General features: G+C 42.6%; 1 protein-coding gene across 2 annotated transcripts in view; it reads left to right on the forward strand.

Moving 5' to 3' along the window:
• Positions 1-12,063, forward strand: part of setd4 (SET domain containing 4) — a 36,943-nt gene extending 24,880 nt beyond the window's left edge. For both annotated transcript variants that reach the window (XM_069888969.1, XM_069888970.1), the window contains exon 10: positions 11,519-12,063. In XM_069888969.1, coding sequence (XP_069745070.1) covers positions 11,519-11,656 — 138 coding nt within the window. In that variant the 3' untranslated portion in view covers positions 11,657-12,063. The remainder of the gene's footprint in view (positions 1-11,518) is intronic.
• Positions 12,064-17,433: the final 5,370 nt, after the last annotated feature.

Consider the following 17,433-nt stretch of genomic DNA (forward strand, 5'->3'; position numbering starts at 1 on the left):
CAAAATGTACAGTTGACAAAGAATCTGGAGGGAGACTTTTTATGCTCTCTTTTATGACATGGAATGTATTGCCTTAGGGGGTGGGGGAAACATTTCAAAAGTGACATTTAAAAGGTAATAAACTATATGGTTGAAGATTAAAAATTTGCATGGCTAGAGGGAAAAACTGTAGTTAATTGAATAGCTGTTTCAAAGAGGAGATTCACGATGAGTCAAAAGGTGATCCCTGCACTGTAAGGCTCTGGTTACTGTTTTAAACAGTCTGGTTTTTGCAGGCATCTGGATGATTGAACATGTAAGAAATGTATAATTTTCTGATGCTGATTCCTCCCAAGAGACGAGTGTGTTGGAAGGAAATATGTTTTTTTAAGGATAATTTAACATGTTTAAAAATACTTGGATATTTACACAAAAGTACCCTGTCAGACAAGGTGATGGATCAGAATCACAGAAGGATTGTATGAAGGAATGAGGGATTTGGTCCCTCAGATCAGCTAATCCCACTCCCTCCCCAAGGCCTGGTGTTTTTTTTTTCTCCCTTTTCCTTTTCAAGTACATTTTTGGCTCTTGTTTTTCATATGGTGCAATTGAACCTGCCTCCAGTAATACATTCCAGATCCCAATCATTCACTGTTTCTCCTGATATTGCTCTAAATTCTTCCACCAACGACCTTTGTTCTGACTGCAGGGCTAGCCTTTCCACCAGTGGGAACATTTGTTCCCTGACTATTCTCTTCAGACCCATCATGATACTGTTGCCTCCATCGCCTCCCCTTTCAAGCTCTTCTCCTGCTTGTCAGCCTAACTAGTTCCTCATCCCCAAAATCTCTTCTACATTCCTTCCAAAGCTTTGCATTTTTCCCAAAGTGTGATGCCCATTATTTGGACAGAATACATTAGTTGTGGCCAAACCAGTGTTTAATAAAGCTTCATCCCAGTGGCCAATCATTTCAATTCTGCACCCCACTGTCCGTCAATGAGCTCATGACCAAAGCTACCCATACAATGGAGAAGCAACACTTAATATTCTGTCTGGGCACTCTCCGTTGGATGGTGTTAACCTCGATTTCTCCAGTTTCTGCTAGCCTACTCCCCATTCTCCCTCTCTTCTCCATCCCTCTGTCTTCTTTCCTCCAGCTCTCCACCCCATTCCTTCTCCATTCTCAGAGCCACTCAACCCTCTCCCTGTTTGCTGTTGTGCCATCCCTCCCCTCCACTTATTACCCCCTGCCCATGGGCCTGTGGTCCTCCTCCACCTGCCCCCTGCACCCACCACCCCCCCCTATAATTTGGTTCAGGTGCTTAAATACATTTTGCTCATACCTTGATGAAGGGGTCAAGAACGAAACGTTGGTCATGTATCTTTACCTTTGCTATATATAGGTCACTGACCTGCTGAGTTTCTCCAGCATTGTGTTTTACTTCAGCATGCCTTTCTTGTACTCTGTGCCTCCATTTATGAAGCCTTGGATCCAATATCCTGATCTTTCTTGTAACCATGTTTCCTGCCCTGCTACTTTCAATGACTTATGTACTTTTATTTCTGATCTCTATACCCATGTCATTTAAGAGTTGCACTCTCCTCTTGATGTTGCCTTGATGTGTTGTTAGACACCACAGTCGCACGGGTCACCCAACTCCACCAGCCTGTCTGCATCCTTGTCTCATCCACGTTTCTATACAGCTCACAAGGTCATGAGACATAGGAGCAGAATTAGGCCCCACAATTCCATCGTGGCTGATTTACTGTCCTTTACAGCCCCATTTTCCTGCCTTCTCCCTGTAACCCTTGATTCCCTTCCTAATCAAGAATCAATCTATCTCTTTCTTAAATGTACCCAATGATTTGTCCTCCACAGCTATCCATAGTAACAAATTCCATAGGTTCATCACCCTCTGGGCCAAGAAATTCCTCCTTATCTCTATTCTAAAGGGGCATTTTTATATTCTGAGGCAGTTCCCTCTGGTCCCAGACTCCCCCATCAGACGAAGCATCCTTTCTAGGTCCAGGCCTTTCAGTATTCGATGTTTTAATGAGATTCCCACCTCTTATGAACTTCATCGGGTACAGTCGTAGAGCCATCAAACACTTCTCATATCCCAACTGCTTCATTCCAGGGATCATTTTCATGAACTTCCTTTGGTCCCTCTCCAAATCATCCTTAGATAAGAAGCCCAAAACTGCTTGCAGTGTGGTCTGACCAGTGCCTTGTAAAACCTCAGCATTGCATCTCAGCCTTGATCCGCTCTCTCTCTTAAAATTAATGTTAGTATTGCATGTGCCTTCCTTAGTATTAACTCTATCTGCAAGTAAACCTCAGGGAATCTTGAACGAGGACTCCCAAGTCACTCTGCACCTCCGATTTCTGAAATTGATGCCCATTTAGAAAATAGTCTACCTTTATTCCTTTCACTAAAATGCATGATCAATGCAGTTCAAATTTATTGTCAGAGTATATACATGACTTCACAAACAACCCTGAGATTCTTTTTCCTGCAGGCCAGGCAGAATTTCAACTTAGCAGTAGTGTAAACTGTACTCAAGGAAAATATACATACACAAAAAAAGAGAGAAATAAAAGCAAAGAAAGAAATGTAAACGAACTCTGCAAATGTAAAAAAAATTCAGTGATAAATAAGATGCTGTCCAGGTACTCCAGGGCTTTGAGTAGAGCCAGTGAGATGCCGCTGTAGGCAAATTGGAATGGATCTATGTTGCTGCTCAGGCAGGAGCTGATATGCCTCAACTTTAGCCTCTCAATCACTGTGGATATGATTGCCACTGGTCAGTAGCCATTTAGGCAGAATTCCACAATCTTCTTGGGCACCCATACAATAAAGACTTGTTTGAAACAGGTGGTTTCATGCCCTATTGTAGTGAGATGTTGAAGATATCTGTAAAAACATTGTCCATTTGATCAGCATAGGTTTTCAGCACCTGGCTGGACCAGATGCATTCTTCTTTGCATTGAACTCCATCTGCCATACCTTGTCAATATCTTCACCTGTTTAAGTCTTTCTGCAGACTCAATTTCCTCAACACTACCTGTCTTCCCCCCCCCCCCACCCCAAATGGCCAGAAAATATATGTTCTGTCATCCACATCATTGACGTACAACGTGAAACAAAGCCACCCCAGCACTGAGCCCTGCGTAACACTTCTGGTCACTGGCTGCCAACCGGAAAAGGCCCCTTTATTTTCACTCTCTGCCTTCTGCCAGTCAGCCAATGGACTGTATTGGCATGGGACTTACTTATTAATAGCCTCATGTGAGGCACCTTATCAAAGACTTTCTGAAATTTCAAGTAAACAGCATCCAACTTTGTCTGTATTTCCTGTTATTTTCTCAAAGAATTCTAACACATTTGTCAGGCAAGTTTCCCCTTCAGGAAACTATGCTGACCTCTGCATATTTTACCTTATGCCTTATCCTTAATAATAGATTCTGACATCTTGCCAACCAGCAAAGTTGGTTCCTTATTCCCTGCCTTTTGTTTTGCTTCCCTTCCCTTATTAAAGAGGAGTGACGTTTGCAACTTTCCAGTCCACCGGTATCACTCTGGAATCCAGTGATTCTTGAAAGATCACTGCCAAAGCCTCTGCAATCTCCTTGGCTACCTCTTTAAGAATCACCTTCAGACTTTCCAACTTCCCCAGCACCTTCTCCTTAGTAATAGTTATTGACGGTGTAGAATTTCTGCAATATTGCTGGTGTCCCATGTAACCCTTGTAACATACTGATTGCGTTTTCCTGCAATTTTTTTGCCCCCCCTCCCCTTACTAGGTCCCCAGCATAATTTTACTGTGCTTCAATATCCACCTTTACCACTTATTTGCTCTTTATATACATGAAAAAACTTACCACATCCTTTTTTATGTTACTGGCCGGCTTACCTTGGCACTTCATCTGTTCTCTCCTTATTGCTATTTTGGCCTTTAAATGTATCCCAATTGTCTAGCTTCCCACTAATTTTGGCTATATTGTACGCCTTTTGATGTCTTTCACTTGCCTTGTCAGTCACAGTTGCCTCATCTCCCTCTAGAACACTTCTTCATCCTTGGGATGAATGTGTCCTGTGCCTTGTGGAGTAAAGCTCAAACCTCGGCCATTGCTGCTCTACATCATTCCTGGCTTTCCAATCAACTTTGGCTGGCTCCTCTCTCATACCTCTGTAGTCCCCTTTATTCCACTGGTATACTGATACTTCTGGTTTTAGTTTCTCCCTCTCATACTGCAGGGTGAATTCTACTGCCTCCTAAAGATTCATTTACCCAAAGCCCCTTTATCAAATCTGGTCCAGTGCACAACACACAATCCAAACTTTTCTTTTCCCTAGTTGGCTCAGTCACTACCTGCTGTAAAAAGCTGTCCTGCAGGCATTCCATAAATATCTTATTTTAGGATCTGGTTTTTCCCTAGCAACCTGCAGAGTGAAATCCCCATAACTATTGTAACATTGCCCATTTGTATGCCTTTTCTACCTCCCTCTGTAATTTGTATTCGAGCGACAGAGATAGAATCAGCTTATTTTACCTTTCTGTCACTCAAGCACCACCTCCACCGCCCCCCCCCCCACCCCCCCGCCAGTCCCTGCTGAATATCCTCGATTTTCCATCCAATTTATTGACTCCCTTCCTATAGCTGGGTGACCAGAGCTGCATAGCATTTCAAGTGCAGTGTCACCAATGCCTTGTACAGCTGTATCCCACTGTTCCAACTTTTGTACACAATTTCCTGCCCAGTGATGGCGAATCTCTCCAACCTTGTTCCATGAGCCTCACGGGTCTACAAACAGGCACTGTGAACCTATCTGAGACTTCAAAGAAGCAGAACAATAATTAGAAAGTGGGATCACTTCTCAGCTGCTTTGAATGGACCCGAAACCATTGCAGCTGTTCAAAATTCACGTTCAAAGTTCAGATTTGTTGCCAGAGTACATACATGACATCACATCCAACCCTGAGATTACTTTCCTGTTGGCTAGGTAGAATTTCTACTTACCAGTAGTGCAAAATAAATTTGTGGTCAAGAAAAGATGTGTGTGCGTGTGTGCAAAAGAGAGAAATGTGAACAAGAAGGAAGTGCAAGTACAGAAAATAAATATTCAATAATAAAAAATGTGCCAAGTGAGGGTCCTTAAATGAGTCTCTGATTGAATCTGACAGTGGAGGGGTAACAATTGTTCATGAAACTGGTGGTACGAGTCTTGTGGAACCTATACATCTTTCCCGATGGCAGCAGCAAGAACAGAGCATGTTATGGGAGGCGCGGATTCTTGACGATGATGTGCTGCTCTCTGACGGCAGCGTTCCATGTATTCCTTTAACTGCCGTGATATTTAGTCTGTTCACTATCCCAGAGCAAATGCCCCACTTGGCTTGTTTCCTACATTGCCTTGCATTTGAACATTTTGTTAATTGGGCATCTCTACTTAACTGGATTTTGTTCTTGCAGTGCCCAACATATGCCCTGATGCTGATGGTTGGCTGGACTAAGATCAAGAATCCCATCCCAATTCCTTTCTCACGCTATTCTCTTCCCCCTCCTCAGACATTCTGGCTGGGCTCCGACTCTCAATAACTTTACGCAGGCTAGCAATCTGTCCTAGGGTTTGTACTAAGACCAGACAATGACACCCAGGAGATCAAGTGAAAAATGCATCTGTTTTTAAAAAATTATTTTTGCCTTTTGGCAATATTTATGATTAAATTGTAATGGACAATTTAAAAGGAGGTGGACACAGCCAAGACCATCACAGGCTAAACCCTCCCCACCATCCCAGGGTTGTATGTGATGCCATGCATGTACTCTGAATCATGGGTCCTCTACCGGCACCACCTACGGCTCCTAGAATGCTTCCACCAGCGTTGTCTCCGCTCCATCCTCAACATCCATTGGAGCGCTCACACCCCTAACGTCGAGGTACTCGAGATGGCAGAGGTCGACAGCATCGAGTCCACGCTGCTGAAGATCCAGCTGCGCTGGATGGGTCACGTCTCCAGAATGGAGGACCATCGCCTTCCCAAGATCGTATTATATGGCGAGCTCTCCACTGGCCACCGTGACAGAGGTGCACCAAAGAAAAGGTACAAGGACTGCCTAAAGAAATCTCTTGGTGCCTGCCACATTGACCACCGCCAGTGGGCTGATAACGCCTCAAACCGTGCATCTTGGCGCCTCACAGTTTGGCGGGCAGCAGCCTCCTTTGAAGAAGACCGCAGAGCCCACCTCACTGACAAAAGGCAAAGGAGGAAAAACCCAACACCCAACCCCAACCAACCAATTTTCCCTTGCAACCGCTGCAATCGTGTCTGCCTGTCCCGCATCGGACTGGTCAGCCACAAACGAGCCTGCAGCTGACGTGGACTTTTTACCCCCTCCATAAATCTTCGTCCGCGAAGCCAAGCCAAAGAAAGAACTCTGATAATACATCTTAATCCACAGGGAATGACTGGAGACCAGCAGCACTCATCAAGGATCCACACCACCCAGCTCTATTCTCACTGCTACCATCAGCAAAGAGGTCTAGGTGCCACAAAACACGCATCACCAGGTTCAGGAACAGCTGCTCCCCCTCCACCATCAGACTCCTCAACGAGGGACCTCATTGAAGGACTCTTTGCATTTTATTTACTTTTTAAATTCTCTCTGTCAGTTTGTTTATTTATCTCTTCACATTTCTTTATTTGTTTACATGTACATTATGCACAGTTTGTGCAATACCAATAAGTGGTCATTCTGCCTTGCCCACAGGAAAAAGAATCCCAGGGCCATTATGTGATGTGGCGTATGTACTCCTGACAATAAATCTGAAATCTGAATCTAACAAAAAAATTACAAAACTGAAATAATTCAGAAAACAATGTATTCTGAGGGGCAGGGGGAGGAGCACGGTCCCATAAACAGGAGGTAAATGGTGGATAAAAGGGCTCAGCAGCAAACAGGGGGAGGAGGGATAGGTCTGTGACTGGAGAGGGAAGGAGTTAGAGAGCTGGAGAAAAGATCTGATAAAGAAGAGCTTTCAGAAGTGTTTTTTTTGTTAGTAATTTCTCTAGAGCTACTTTGTGTTCTTCACTCATCCTTTTATGATCCCTCTTTGTCTTCCTCTTTTGTCAGTTGGTCTCTCCTGCCTTCCTTTGTGTTTTCTCTCCATCTCCTAATCCATGGCAACTCTTGTTCTTGAATCTCAGAGCCATCTGTCCACAGATCCAGCCTCGCCTGGCTTTAGTTAATCATCTGAAGGGCAAATTTCCAATCTGTGCAATGAGCAAATGCATAAAGTCACTCCCTCAAACGAGTAAGCATTAAGAAGGAAGAAACTGAAACGAATAGGAGAGGAGTAAAACACAGAAGTCTGCAGACACCATGGTTGAAGTGAAAACACAATGCTGGAGAAACTCAGCAGGTCAAACAGTGTCCTTTATACAGCAAAGATAATCATACAAGGGTTATGGAGCAGGGTCTTTAGCACACTATCCAAAATATTTAAAATCAATTTGCAACCCTGCCCGTTGACTGCAATATTTGGAATCTCTGTCAACTCCCTAATTCCCCTGCAGAAAAATGCGATACCATTTACATCTCCATTAGCCAAACGTCTAACCTTGTAACACTGGAAGTCCGATAGGGGTCCCTCTACTGCACAATGGATTAAGGATATCAGTTTCTTTATTAAACTGGAGAAAATCAAACACACATTAAGAGGGTCCACCGGAAAATTTGCCCTTAAATGGCAACCCTTTATTGCACTATTTCTCTGGATTACAAGCGCTTTCAAAATAAAAGACTAATTGTGAGACAGCTGTGCCAGTTTAATTGATAATATCCCAATTATACTGTCGGCAAGGCTGTCAAGGTGGTCGGGGGGGGGGGTTCTGGGTGTGTATCTGAGGGTGTATGTAAGCATTTGTGTTTCTCTGTTTTAAAAAAAAAGAATAGGTGCACAATCTACCACGTTTTTTGATGGTGAATAAATATATTTTGGAAAATCAAAGATACATAACCAATGTTTCAGGCCTAAGCCCTTCATCAAGGTATGAGCAAAATGTAGGTAGCCGTCTGAATAAAATGATGGGGTGGAGGGGCAGGGGGAGGAGCACGGTCCCATAAACAGGAGGTAAATGGTGGATAAAAGGGCTCAGCAGCAAACAGGGGGAGGAGGGATAGGTCTGTGACTGGAGAGGGAAGGAGTTAGAGAGCTGGAGAAAAGATCTGATAAAGAAGAGCTTTCAGAAGTGTAATTTGCAGTATTTCACGTGGAAATTGGATTTTGGCTGTTTATTTCCTGCTGACATACTTTTTTTAAACTACTCTTCTCTTTAACACTCTACCTTGCACTTTTATTTTGTACCCTGTGCCTTCCGCTACTTTCTGTTCTATCTATTAGAATGGCTGCCTGGATAGCACACAAAACAAAGTTCTTCCACTGTATCCCCGTACACGTAACAATACACAATTTAAAAAAAAGAAAAGAAAAATCCAGCTTCTCCAATGTTGGTTAGTTTCAGGAGCGGCAAGAAGATGTCGCTGCCCAGGCAGTGATTTTTAAACTTTTTCTTTCCACTCCCATTCCTGAAGCAATCCCCACACCATAGGTGCTCTGTGATTAGTAAGGGATTACTTCAAGTGGTATGTGAGTGGAAAGAAAAAGTTTGAAAACCACTGTGCTATGGCAACATGATGAGTGTAGTAGTTAGCTCAATGCTTTTATAGCGGCAGTGACGCTGGTTCGATTCTGGCATTGTCTGTAAGTAGTTTGTACGTTCTCCACGTGACCACATGGCCCTCCTCCAGTTTCCTACCACCCTCCAAATACGTACAGGGTTTGCAGGTTAATTGATGCATTTGGGCTCGTGGGCCAGAAGGGCCTGTTATTGAGCTGAATCTCTAAATGACATGAAAATTTTTTACTAAGGGATACCTGGGTTCTCTGTTTTAATTGAAGTAAATTGGTATTGGGCTCTGCTTGTTTGGAACTTCAGTGAAATGAAGGTTCTCCAGTGTAGATTAAAGCCAGTATCCTTGTTTCTAAATGCCTGTCCTTCCTCTTTTTGAATGTGAGTGGTGCAAAGAGTACTCCTCCTGATAACCATTGAAAGGAGAATGAATGCTTTGTGCCTCTCAGCCGCCTGTTCTAATTACGCTGACGGAATCCCAAAGGCAAATGCAGCATAACTGTTGACTAGAAGCAGAGACAATACAAGGATAGCAGGGACTGCCAGAATTAGTGGAGGAAAAATAATACAGGGAATTGTTCAATTGCAAAAAAAAAATGACTGGAGCCATTGGCCTGGGCCAAACTGAGTGAAGAAAAATGTTCATGTTGTTGATGTTCTGCCTGCTGTTTCTGTGTCAAATCCAGGAAGTAACAGCAGGATTATGACCAGAGGCATATTGGTATCACACAGTTCTGAATGCTCCCAACAAAAATGGCAAAAGTTTCGACTATCTTTTTCTGATCAGATTGCAAATGAAGCTGACAAAATGCCAGAAGGATTTTTTTAAAATAAGAAAAGCCTGCAAAATTAACAAATTCTTTGTTTTGTGATTCGACCCTTTTGGACTAAGCGAGGCCAACGGAATTACCATTTCGGCATTTGACAAAGCCCATTCGCTTACAGTTTCAGACTTGCTGTCTTGAGGTTGAGTGGGGAGACAACCTGCAGAATGTTGATTGGATTATTTGGTCACAGAATACAGCAGAGCAAACAGGCCCTTCGGCACACAGCGTCTGTGCTGCACGATATCAAATTAAACCAAAACCCTGCCGCTTGTCTGTGATTCACATCCCTCTATTCGCTGCATATTCAGGTATAAATGCTTCTTAAATGCTCCTATCTTGTGCTCAGTTTCTGATGGATGTTTAAAATCAAGAGAGCACTTTGCAAGGATCTATTTTCCTTTGAGAGTTTAGTAACTAAGAGGCGTAAATTGTTAATTGATAGGATGCAGGGATTTTCAAACTGCCCCGCTAAACTCGCATTCCACTTTAAGCAATCCCTAAACAATAAGTGCTCTGCGATTAGTAAGGGATTGCTTAAGGTGGTATGTGACTGGAAAGAAAAAGTTTGAAAACCACTGCTTTAATTGTACCTAATTGACTCGTTATGTGCACGGTTTCATAACTCCAAAGGAAATGGGCCAATGATAAATTTTCTCAAGCAAAATATTTCAGTAACAATTGGGTCTAGAGCAGTGATTCTCAACCTTGCCTTCCCACTCACATCCCACCTTAAGCATTTCCTTACCAATCACAGATCACTTATGGCATAAGGAATACTTCAGGTGCAATGTGCTGAATTTTTTGGGGGGAATTTGAAAACCAATGGGTTAGAGGAATGGGAATTCACTGCTTGAAGGGGAACTGGAGGCAGATGTCTGAACCATTTTTCCCCACTCACATACCACCTTAAGTAATCCCTTACTAACCACAGAGCACGTGGCGTAGATTATTAAGGCATTACTTAAGGTGGTATGTAAGTGGAATAAAAAGGTTGAGAACCACTGCTTTAAGTTTGTTAAAACTATCAGAGACTCTGATAGTTCAGTGGCTAGAGTACTGGTCTTGTAACACAGGGGTTGTGAGTTCATTCCTTGCTGGAGCTTCACCCCTGTGAGGGGTGCTGGATAAAGTGGCAACTCTGTCTTCCTTGTGGTAGACAAAGTTAAAGATGATTTCATGTATGTTACATGACAATAATGGAACCTTTACCTTTAAAATGTTTCCCTATTAAGGAGAGCATATAAGCAAGGTTGCCCGAGCTAGTGTCTTTCTCTATGGAGTGATGAGAGAAGACTCAATGGAAAGATTGAGGGGCACCTTTTTTTTTTAACCAGGGAGACAAGAGCAAGTACCAGAGGATATCTATTTAAGCCAGTGGTTCTCAACCTTTTTTTCCCCACTCCCATACCATCTTAAGTAATCCCTTATACAGAGCACCTAAGACATAAATGCCTAACCACATTTAAATTATATCTGGAGGAGAACGTGAAGAGTCATAAGCTGAAGGGATATGGATCAAGAACTGGGACTTGAGATTAACATGATAGATCAAATCCCACCCCCCCCTCCCACTCTGAGATCCTGGAGGGGTTTACCTTGTCATGCAGCATCCATGAAGAGAGATGGACAATCTATGTTTTGGTTTGTTGCCCTTTATTTGCTCAAGATTCCAGCATCTGCCATTCTTGTTTCTTTAGCCTGCTGTGTTACCAGTTCCTGATTCCAGGGTTGATTGGATTTTCTCAGTATCCAATTTCAGATTTATTGTCAGAGTACATACATGACATCACATACAACCCTGAGATTCTTTGTCCTGCAGGTGAGGCAGAATTACCCCATTTATTGGTAGTGCAACAAAAGTACTCAACGTGCACATTTTAACAAATAAGAAATGTAAACAAATTGACTGTGTGATACAGAGAGAAAAAATGTCAAAGTGCAAAAATAAGAGTCCTTAACTAGGTTCCCAAGATGTTTTACAGCCGTGTTTTTTTTTTTGCCTCCCTGTTTTTAGTTTTCCAAACTAACAGACGATAGAGCTGAGATTTTGGAGCAGCTGCAGTTGGTGGCAGCCCTGCGCAGGGAGGAACTGAGGATACTCCAAGTCTCAATGGAAGTGCTGCAAGATATGAGAGCCACTACTCCCAGATGACAGGCAAAGAGCTGGCAGTACTCCCTGCTGGTCGAGCAGATTGGACAGGAGCATTGAACAGCTGTTTGGGCCTGGATAAAGCACATTCATTGTGCAAAGCAGGTCATATTTTTATTAAAATTAATTTTACGCAGTAAATGTCATGCCATTGGGGCTCAGGAACCAGAAAGGACGACCTTCTAAACCGTGTTTATTGGGACTAAAAGATGGAAGGGAGATCATAATTAGATGTCAGGAACCTCGGCATAAGGAAGAGTCCAAAGGAGTGGTTGATGCACATTGGGCTGATTCATTTGTTACAAGAAAAATAAGCCGCTCTGAGGGCTTGATTCTTGATTATATTGGAAGAAGTGCCAGTAGATTGTGTCTTGCAAAAGGAAAATAAATTGCAGTCCAACATATACAAATATTTTTGCTTTCTGTGCATTGAAAATATTTTACCATTACAAAATACAGCTGCACAATGAATCAATGAGCTTATTATAAACTTGCGGTTCAATGAAGATCAATATAATGGAATTGATGTTTATAGGGAGAAAATAGCTGAGCTATGCATTCTTGTAAAGTCTGGTCTCTGGTCTTAACATCAGATATCCTAGCAGGCATGTGAGTGAGGTCAAAAAGAGGAAAAGAGCCGAGTGCTTGCGCAAGGTGTACAGCGGGGGTCAATGGGGTGCAATGCCTCTTGCGGGGGGGGGGGGGGGGATTTGGGGGGGCAGCTTCCTCCTTTGGAAAATTATTGAAAATTTTCAAACAAAAAATACCAGTTTTAAGCCTCCTTTATTACATTTGAAAGTAAAAATGGACATCACAAAATAATGTGACTGTCACTGTATACTAATGACATTTTTATTGACTTTGAAAATGTCTATTCTTGCAGTGATTTCTCAATTTATTCTTTCCCTTCTCCATGCCTTTTTGTTACTTTAATGGTGTGTTTGCTGCTTTATTCCACCTTGTTCTTGACTTTCAAAGAAACAATGCTCGCCATTGTCGATCACTGACACCTCCCCACCAAAGGTCCCCACTGCTGACCACCAGGAACCCAAGGCCCCCACTGCTCACAGTGAAAAGATTGATGGGGCCCCAATCTGAGCTCCTGAATGAGGCAATCATTCGAAACTGGATTTAAAAAACACAGAAAATTCTCATGCCCGTATTTGGAAACAAACAATTTAAAATATAAATTAGTTGCTTACTTGATAAGGAACCAAAGTGAAGGCCCAAAGGAAAGAACAGAAATAGGATCAACCTGGATTGTTTCCACCCCCCCCCCCCAAAGATCTGGGACAGGAACAAATGGGCAAATGACTATGTTGTACGGTTTTATAATTTTTTTGACTAAAATTGGCTTTGGTCTTCACGGACAGGAGATGGGTGTTGTTGAGTGTTATCTTGTATAAAATGTTTGGAGTCAGTGAGGGAGCAAGGGTGAAGCTGTAGTACTTTTATTCTCATCACAATGGAAGGTTTCTACATGAGGACTGACTTCACTGGCAAGGTATCCAAGGCTCCATCCAAAGTCCATGCCAACTAAAATGTACCAAATGCCAATGTTTGGCCCATATCCCTCTAAACCCACCTTATTCTTGCATCTGCAATTTTTTTTTTCCTGAAACATTGCCGAAACCACCTCCTCCATTTACTTACCACCCTTGTAAAACAAAAAGTTACCCCTCAGGATCCTGTTAAATCTTTCCCCCACCCCCACCTTAATGTCCTCTGTTTGCTGATTCCCCTACTTCAGTCTTTGCTTGTCAAATCTTTGTGAGTAAATATATGTCTGATGGAGTGTATGTAATCTCCTTCCCAAGTTTCTCTAACATTTGGTCAACTGATTCACAGAAATGGGGCCTTTTAATGACTCCTTTCCATTACCACTTCTGGGATTATTCTTTCTGCATATAAAACAGCTGCTACCCCCTCCCCCTGCACTTGTGACTTTGAAAAGTTGCAACTGAGCGTGTTGGCAGCGCCAAGAATATTTCTCGATAAAATCAGTCACTAACAAGAGGACTCAGGCCCAAATTGTCAGTAATATGGTTGATGTGAGCAGTTCCTTTATCTTTACCTCCAATGAATCCTGCAAGATCTGCTGAGTTCCTCCAGCAACAATCACTGCAGACTTTAATGCTTCATCCACCTCACCCCATCTATTAACTACTGAATTAACTACTTCTCAAGATATGTTGCACATTTTAAAGAGGACAATTTTGTTGAAAGGCAAGTTTAAATGCTTGATTCCACTGATAAGTAATTCATCATTTGGGGAAAAAAATTGTACCCACAGCAATGACTTAGTTACTAGTAATGCCACGATGAAGTACATTATTTATGTTTCATTATTTTGGATGTGTCCTTAGCAGGTTTGTCCATGCCCAAAATAATGAGCTGTCACAAAGCTGGCCTCTTTGAAGAATAGTGGACTATCCATTTAGACTGACTGCATCAAACTCAAGCTAGTTTAAAACACATTTTGAATTCCACTACTGTACCTCCATGTATAAGTTTACACAAATTTGCTATGACACATTGACCTTAGAAAATACAAGCATTACAGGTATTAGGGATACTGCTGTTGAGTGAGAAGCTCCTCTCACTGCCTTCGGAGGTGGTGAGGGCAGATTGAGTACATTACCAAAAGGAAATTTCATCTACACATACCACAAACTAGTAGCCATTCAATTGTGCCCATGTCAGCTCTGCACTGGACCTTTGTGACCCAACATTGGACCCAGCAACTCCACTGATTATTGTCACGTCCAAGCTTACTGATCAGTCTATCCAAATCATTTATTCACATCACAAATATCAGATGTTCCAGCAATGATCCCTGTGAAACACCAGTGGACACAGACCTCCAGTCAGACAAACACCTCGCTGCCACCTTCTATCTTCTATTGCCAAGCCAATTTTGATTCTAATCTACAAAGTCATCTTTGATCCCATGTGTCTTAATCTCCTGAAGCAGCTACCATGAAGAGCCTTGACAAATGCCTTACCAAAGCCCATGTAACTATGGACTGGATTAGGGTGGAGGGCATGAATTTATTGCCTGAAAGGGTAGTAGAAGCAGAGGTCCTGACATTTAAGCCACCTAGATGTAAACTGCAGGCCTGCTGACCTGCTGCCGAAAGGCAAGATAAGCTTGGTTTGTTGTTGTGTCATGGGATGATTGGTCTCCTTTTGGAAAATGTTCCATCATTCAATCTTTGTTTAGGAGAAAAATTACAGGCAACATGATATAATTAATTATTAGCTGTTTCAAAGATCCAGAGCAGGCAAAATGGTTGAGTGTCTCTCTGAGTTATACAAATGGGCCAATGGCAAGTGAAAAAAGCAGAATTGAAGTGCACAAAATTGACAGGGTTAAGAAAAAGGAAATAAATCTATCCTCTCGACTCCAATCCTGGTTTGTGGACCACAACCTAAAGCCATTGCTGGAAGGATTAGAGAGGAGATAATGAAAAATGTTTTCTCCTTGACATGGTAGGGTCTGCAATTCTAAAACAGAAACTCAAAATGCTGGAAATACTTGTCAGGTCAGGTCAGATCTGTGGGAAGAGAAATGGAATTAATGATTTTCAAAGATATGCCTCCCCTCTCCCACCCACCCTGCAGTTGAGCAAGCTTTTGTCTGCTTCCAAATTTTGACAAAGCATTTTCGACCTGAAACATTAACTCGGTTTCTTTTCACGCAGATGCTGCCCAACCAGCTGAATAGTTTCAGCATTTTTTACTACTTTTATTTTAGACTTTTAGTGATCAACTTTTTAAAATTTTCAGTGCCTGAAAAGATGATAGAGGCTGAAGTTAATCCACACAATTAGCCACCTGGTGTTAGGAATATTATTGACCATATCAGTTTGTGATGGTAATGTGAAACTACAGAATAACCACGTACAAGAAAATAATATAGATCATCCGCAAAGTAAATGGATAAATTGCACAAGAATAGACTTAACTGTGTTGTGTATGTACTTGCAACCATTTTTATTCCACTCAAGTAATCCCTTACTAACCACAGAGAACCTATTGCATAGGGAAAGCCTCAAAATGTGTTCAACCATCTTCTTTGGCTTGGCTTCGCGGACGAAGATTTATGGAGGGGGTAAATGTCTACGCCAGCTGCAGGCTCGTTTGTGGCTGACAAGTCCGATGCGGGACAGGCAGACATGGTTGCAGCGGTTGCAGGGGAAAAATGGTTGGTTGGGGTTGGGTGTTGGGTTTTTCCTCCTTTGCCTTTTGTCAGTGAGGTGGGCTCTGCGGTCTTCTTCAAAGGAGCTTGCTGCCCGCCGAACTGTAAGGCGCCAAGATGCACGGTTTGAGGCGATATCAGCCCACTGGCGGTGGTCAATGTGGCAGGCACCAAGAGATTTCTTTAGGCAGTCCTTGTACCTTTTCTTTGGTGCACCTCTGTCACAGTGGCCAGTGGAGAGCTCGCCCTATAACACGATCTTGGGAAGGCGATGGTCCTCCATTCTGGAGACGTGACCCACCCAGCGCAGCTGGATCTTCAGCAGCGTGGACTCGATGCTGTCGACCTCTGCCATCTCGAGTACTTCGACATTAGGGATGAAAGCGCTCCAATAAATGTTGAGGATGGAGCGGAGACAATGCTGATGGAAGCGTTCTAGGAGCCGTAGGTGATGCCGGTAGAGGACCCATGATTCGGAGCCGAACAGGAGTGTGGGTATGACAATGGCTCTGTATACGCTTATCTTTGTGAGGTTTTTCAGTTGGTTGTTTTTCCAGACTCTTTTGTGTAGTCTTCCAAAGGCGCTATTATAGGAAAAGGCCCTTTGGTCTAAGGTGTCTGTGGCCAACACAATGTCAAGTTAAACTAAATCTCTTATGCCTGCACGTGATCTATATCCCTCCATTCCCTACCCATTTGTGTCTAATGAAGCCTTCCAAATGCCGCTATCGAGTGTGCCTCCATCGCTGGCCTCGGCAACGCGTTCCAGGTACCTGTTGAGAACTAGAGGTACTGGTGTGCTTTCTTGACCATTGCATCAACGCGATTGGACCAAGATAAGTCACTGGAGAGGTTTACCCCTCAGAACCTAAAGCTATTTCCACCTCAGCACTGAATGTCAATGATCCAAGACTTCATGATGCCAGGAAGTTTGCACTATGGACTCGACTCCATACTCGCAATTAATCACTCTTTGATGTTGTTCTGCACACACAAAATAAAACTGCAAGCCAATTTAGTTCTGCAGCTACCTGAACTTTCACATCCAGAATCTTCAGGATTCAGCTACAATTTTGATAACGCTAAGTATTGGACTTTTCCATAAATTAAGTTTCTCTTTTCAGATCTTCAGGGTGTTATTTTGAGAAACTATCCATTGGTGGTATATTAAGTTGCGAAAGAATGCTAAGCAACAGAGAAATTACTGGTTCACTTCCAACAATGCTATTTAGAGATTTGGCACAGTCAAGCTCTTAGTAGTTGCAATTGTGTCATTTGAAATGTTATCTTGCATTGTATAGAAAACAATCAAGATTGAACATGCAAAACCATAACAGTAAAAGGTTAATAACCGAGTGATTGCATTTGTAAAAAATCAGACATCAAAGCAAATGTACAACAGTTAGGTCAATTATTAGAAAATATCTCCCCTCCAAACCATAAATTTAATTGTTAACATTTAAGTGGGAGGAAGGGAATACAGTTTATTCAAAAGCAACATTACATTTACCAGGATTGCGGTTTTTAATCTTGTACTCTGCTCCCATTTGTCAGTACCTGCTAGGAGATTATTCCATGG

This window comes from Narcine bancroftii, chromosome 7 (assembly GCF_036971445.1).
Source record: "Narcine bancroftii isolate sNarBan1 chromosome 7, sNarBan1.hap1, whole genome shotgun sequence".
In the NCBI taxonomy this organism is placed as follows: Eukaryota; Metazoa; Chordata; class Chondrichthyes; order Torpediniformes; family Narcinidae; genus Narcine; species Narcine bancroftii.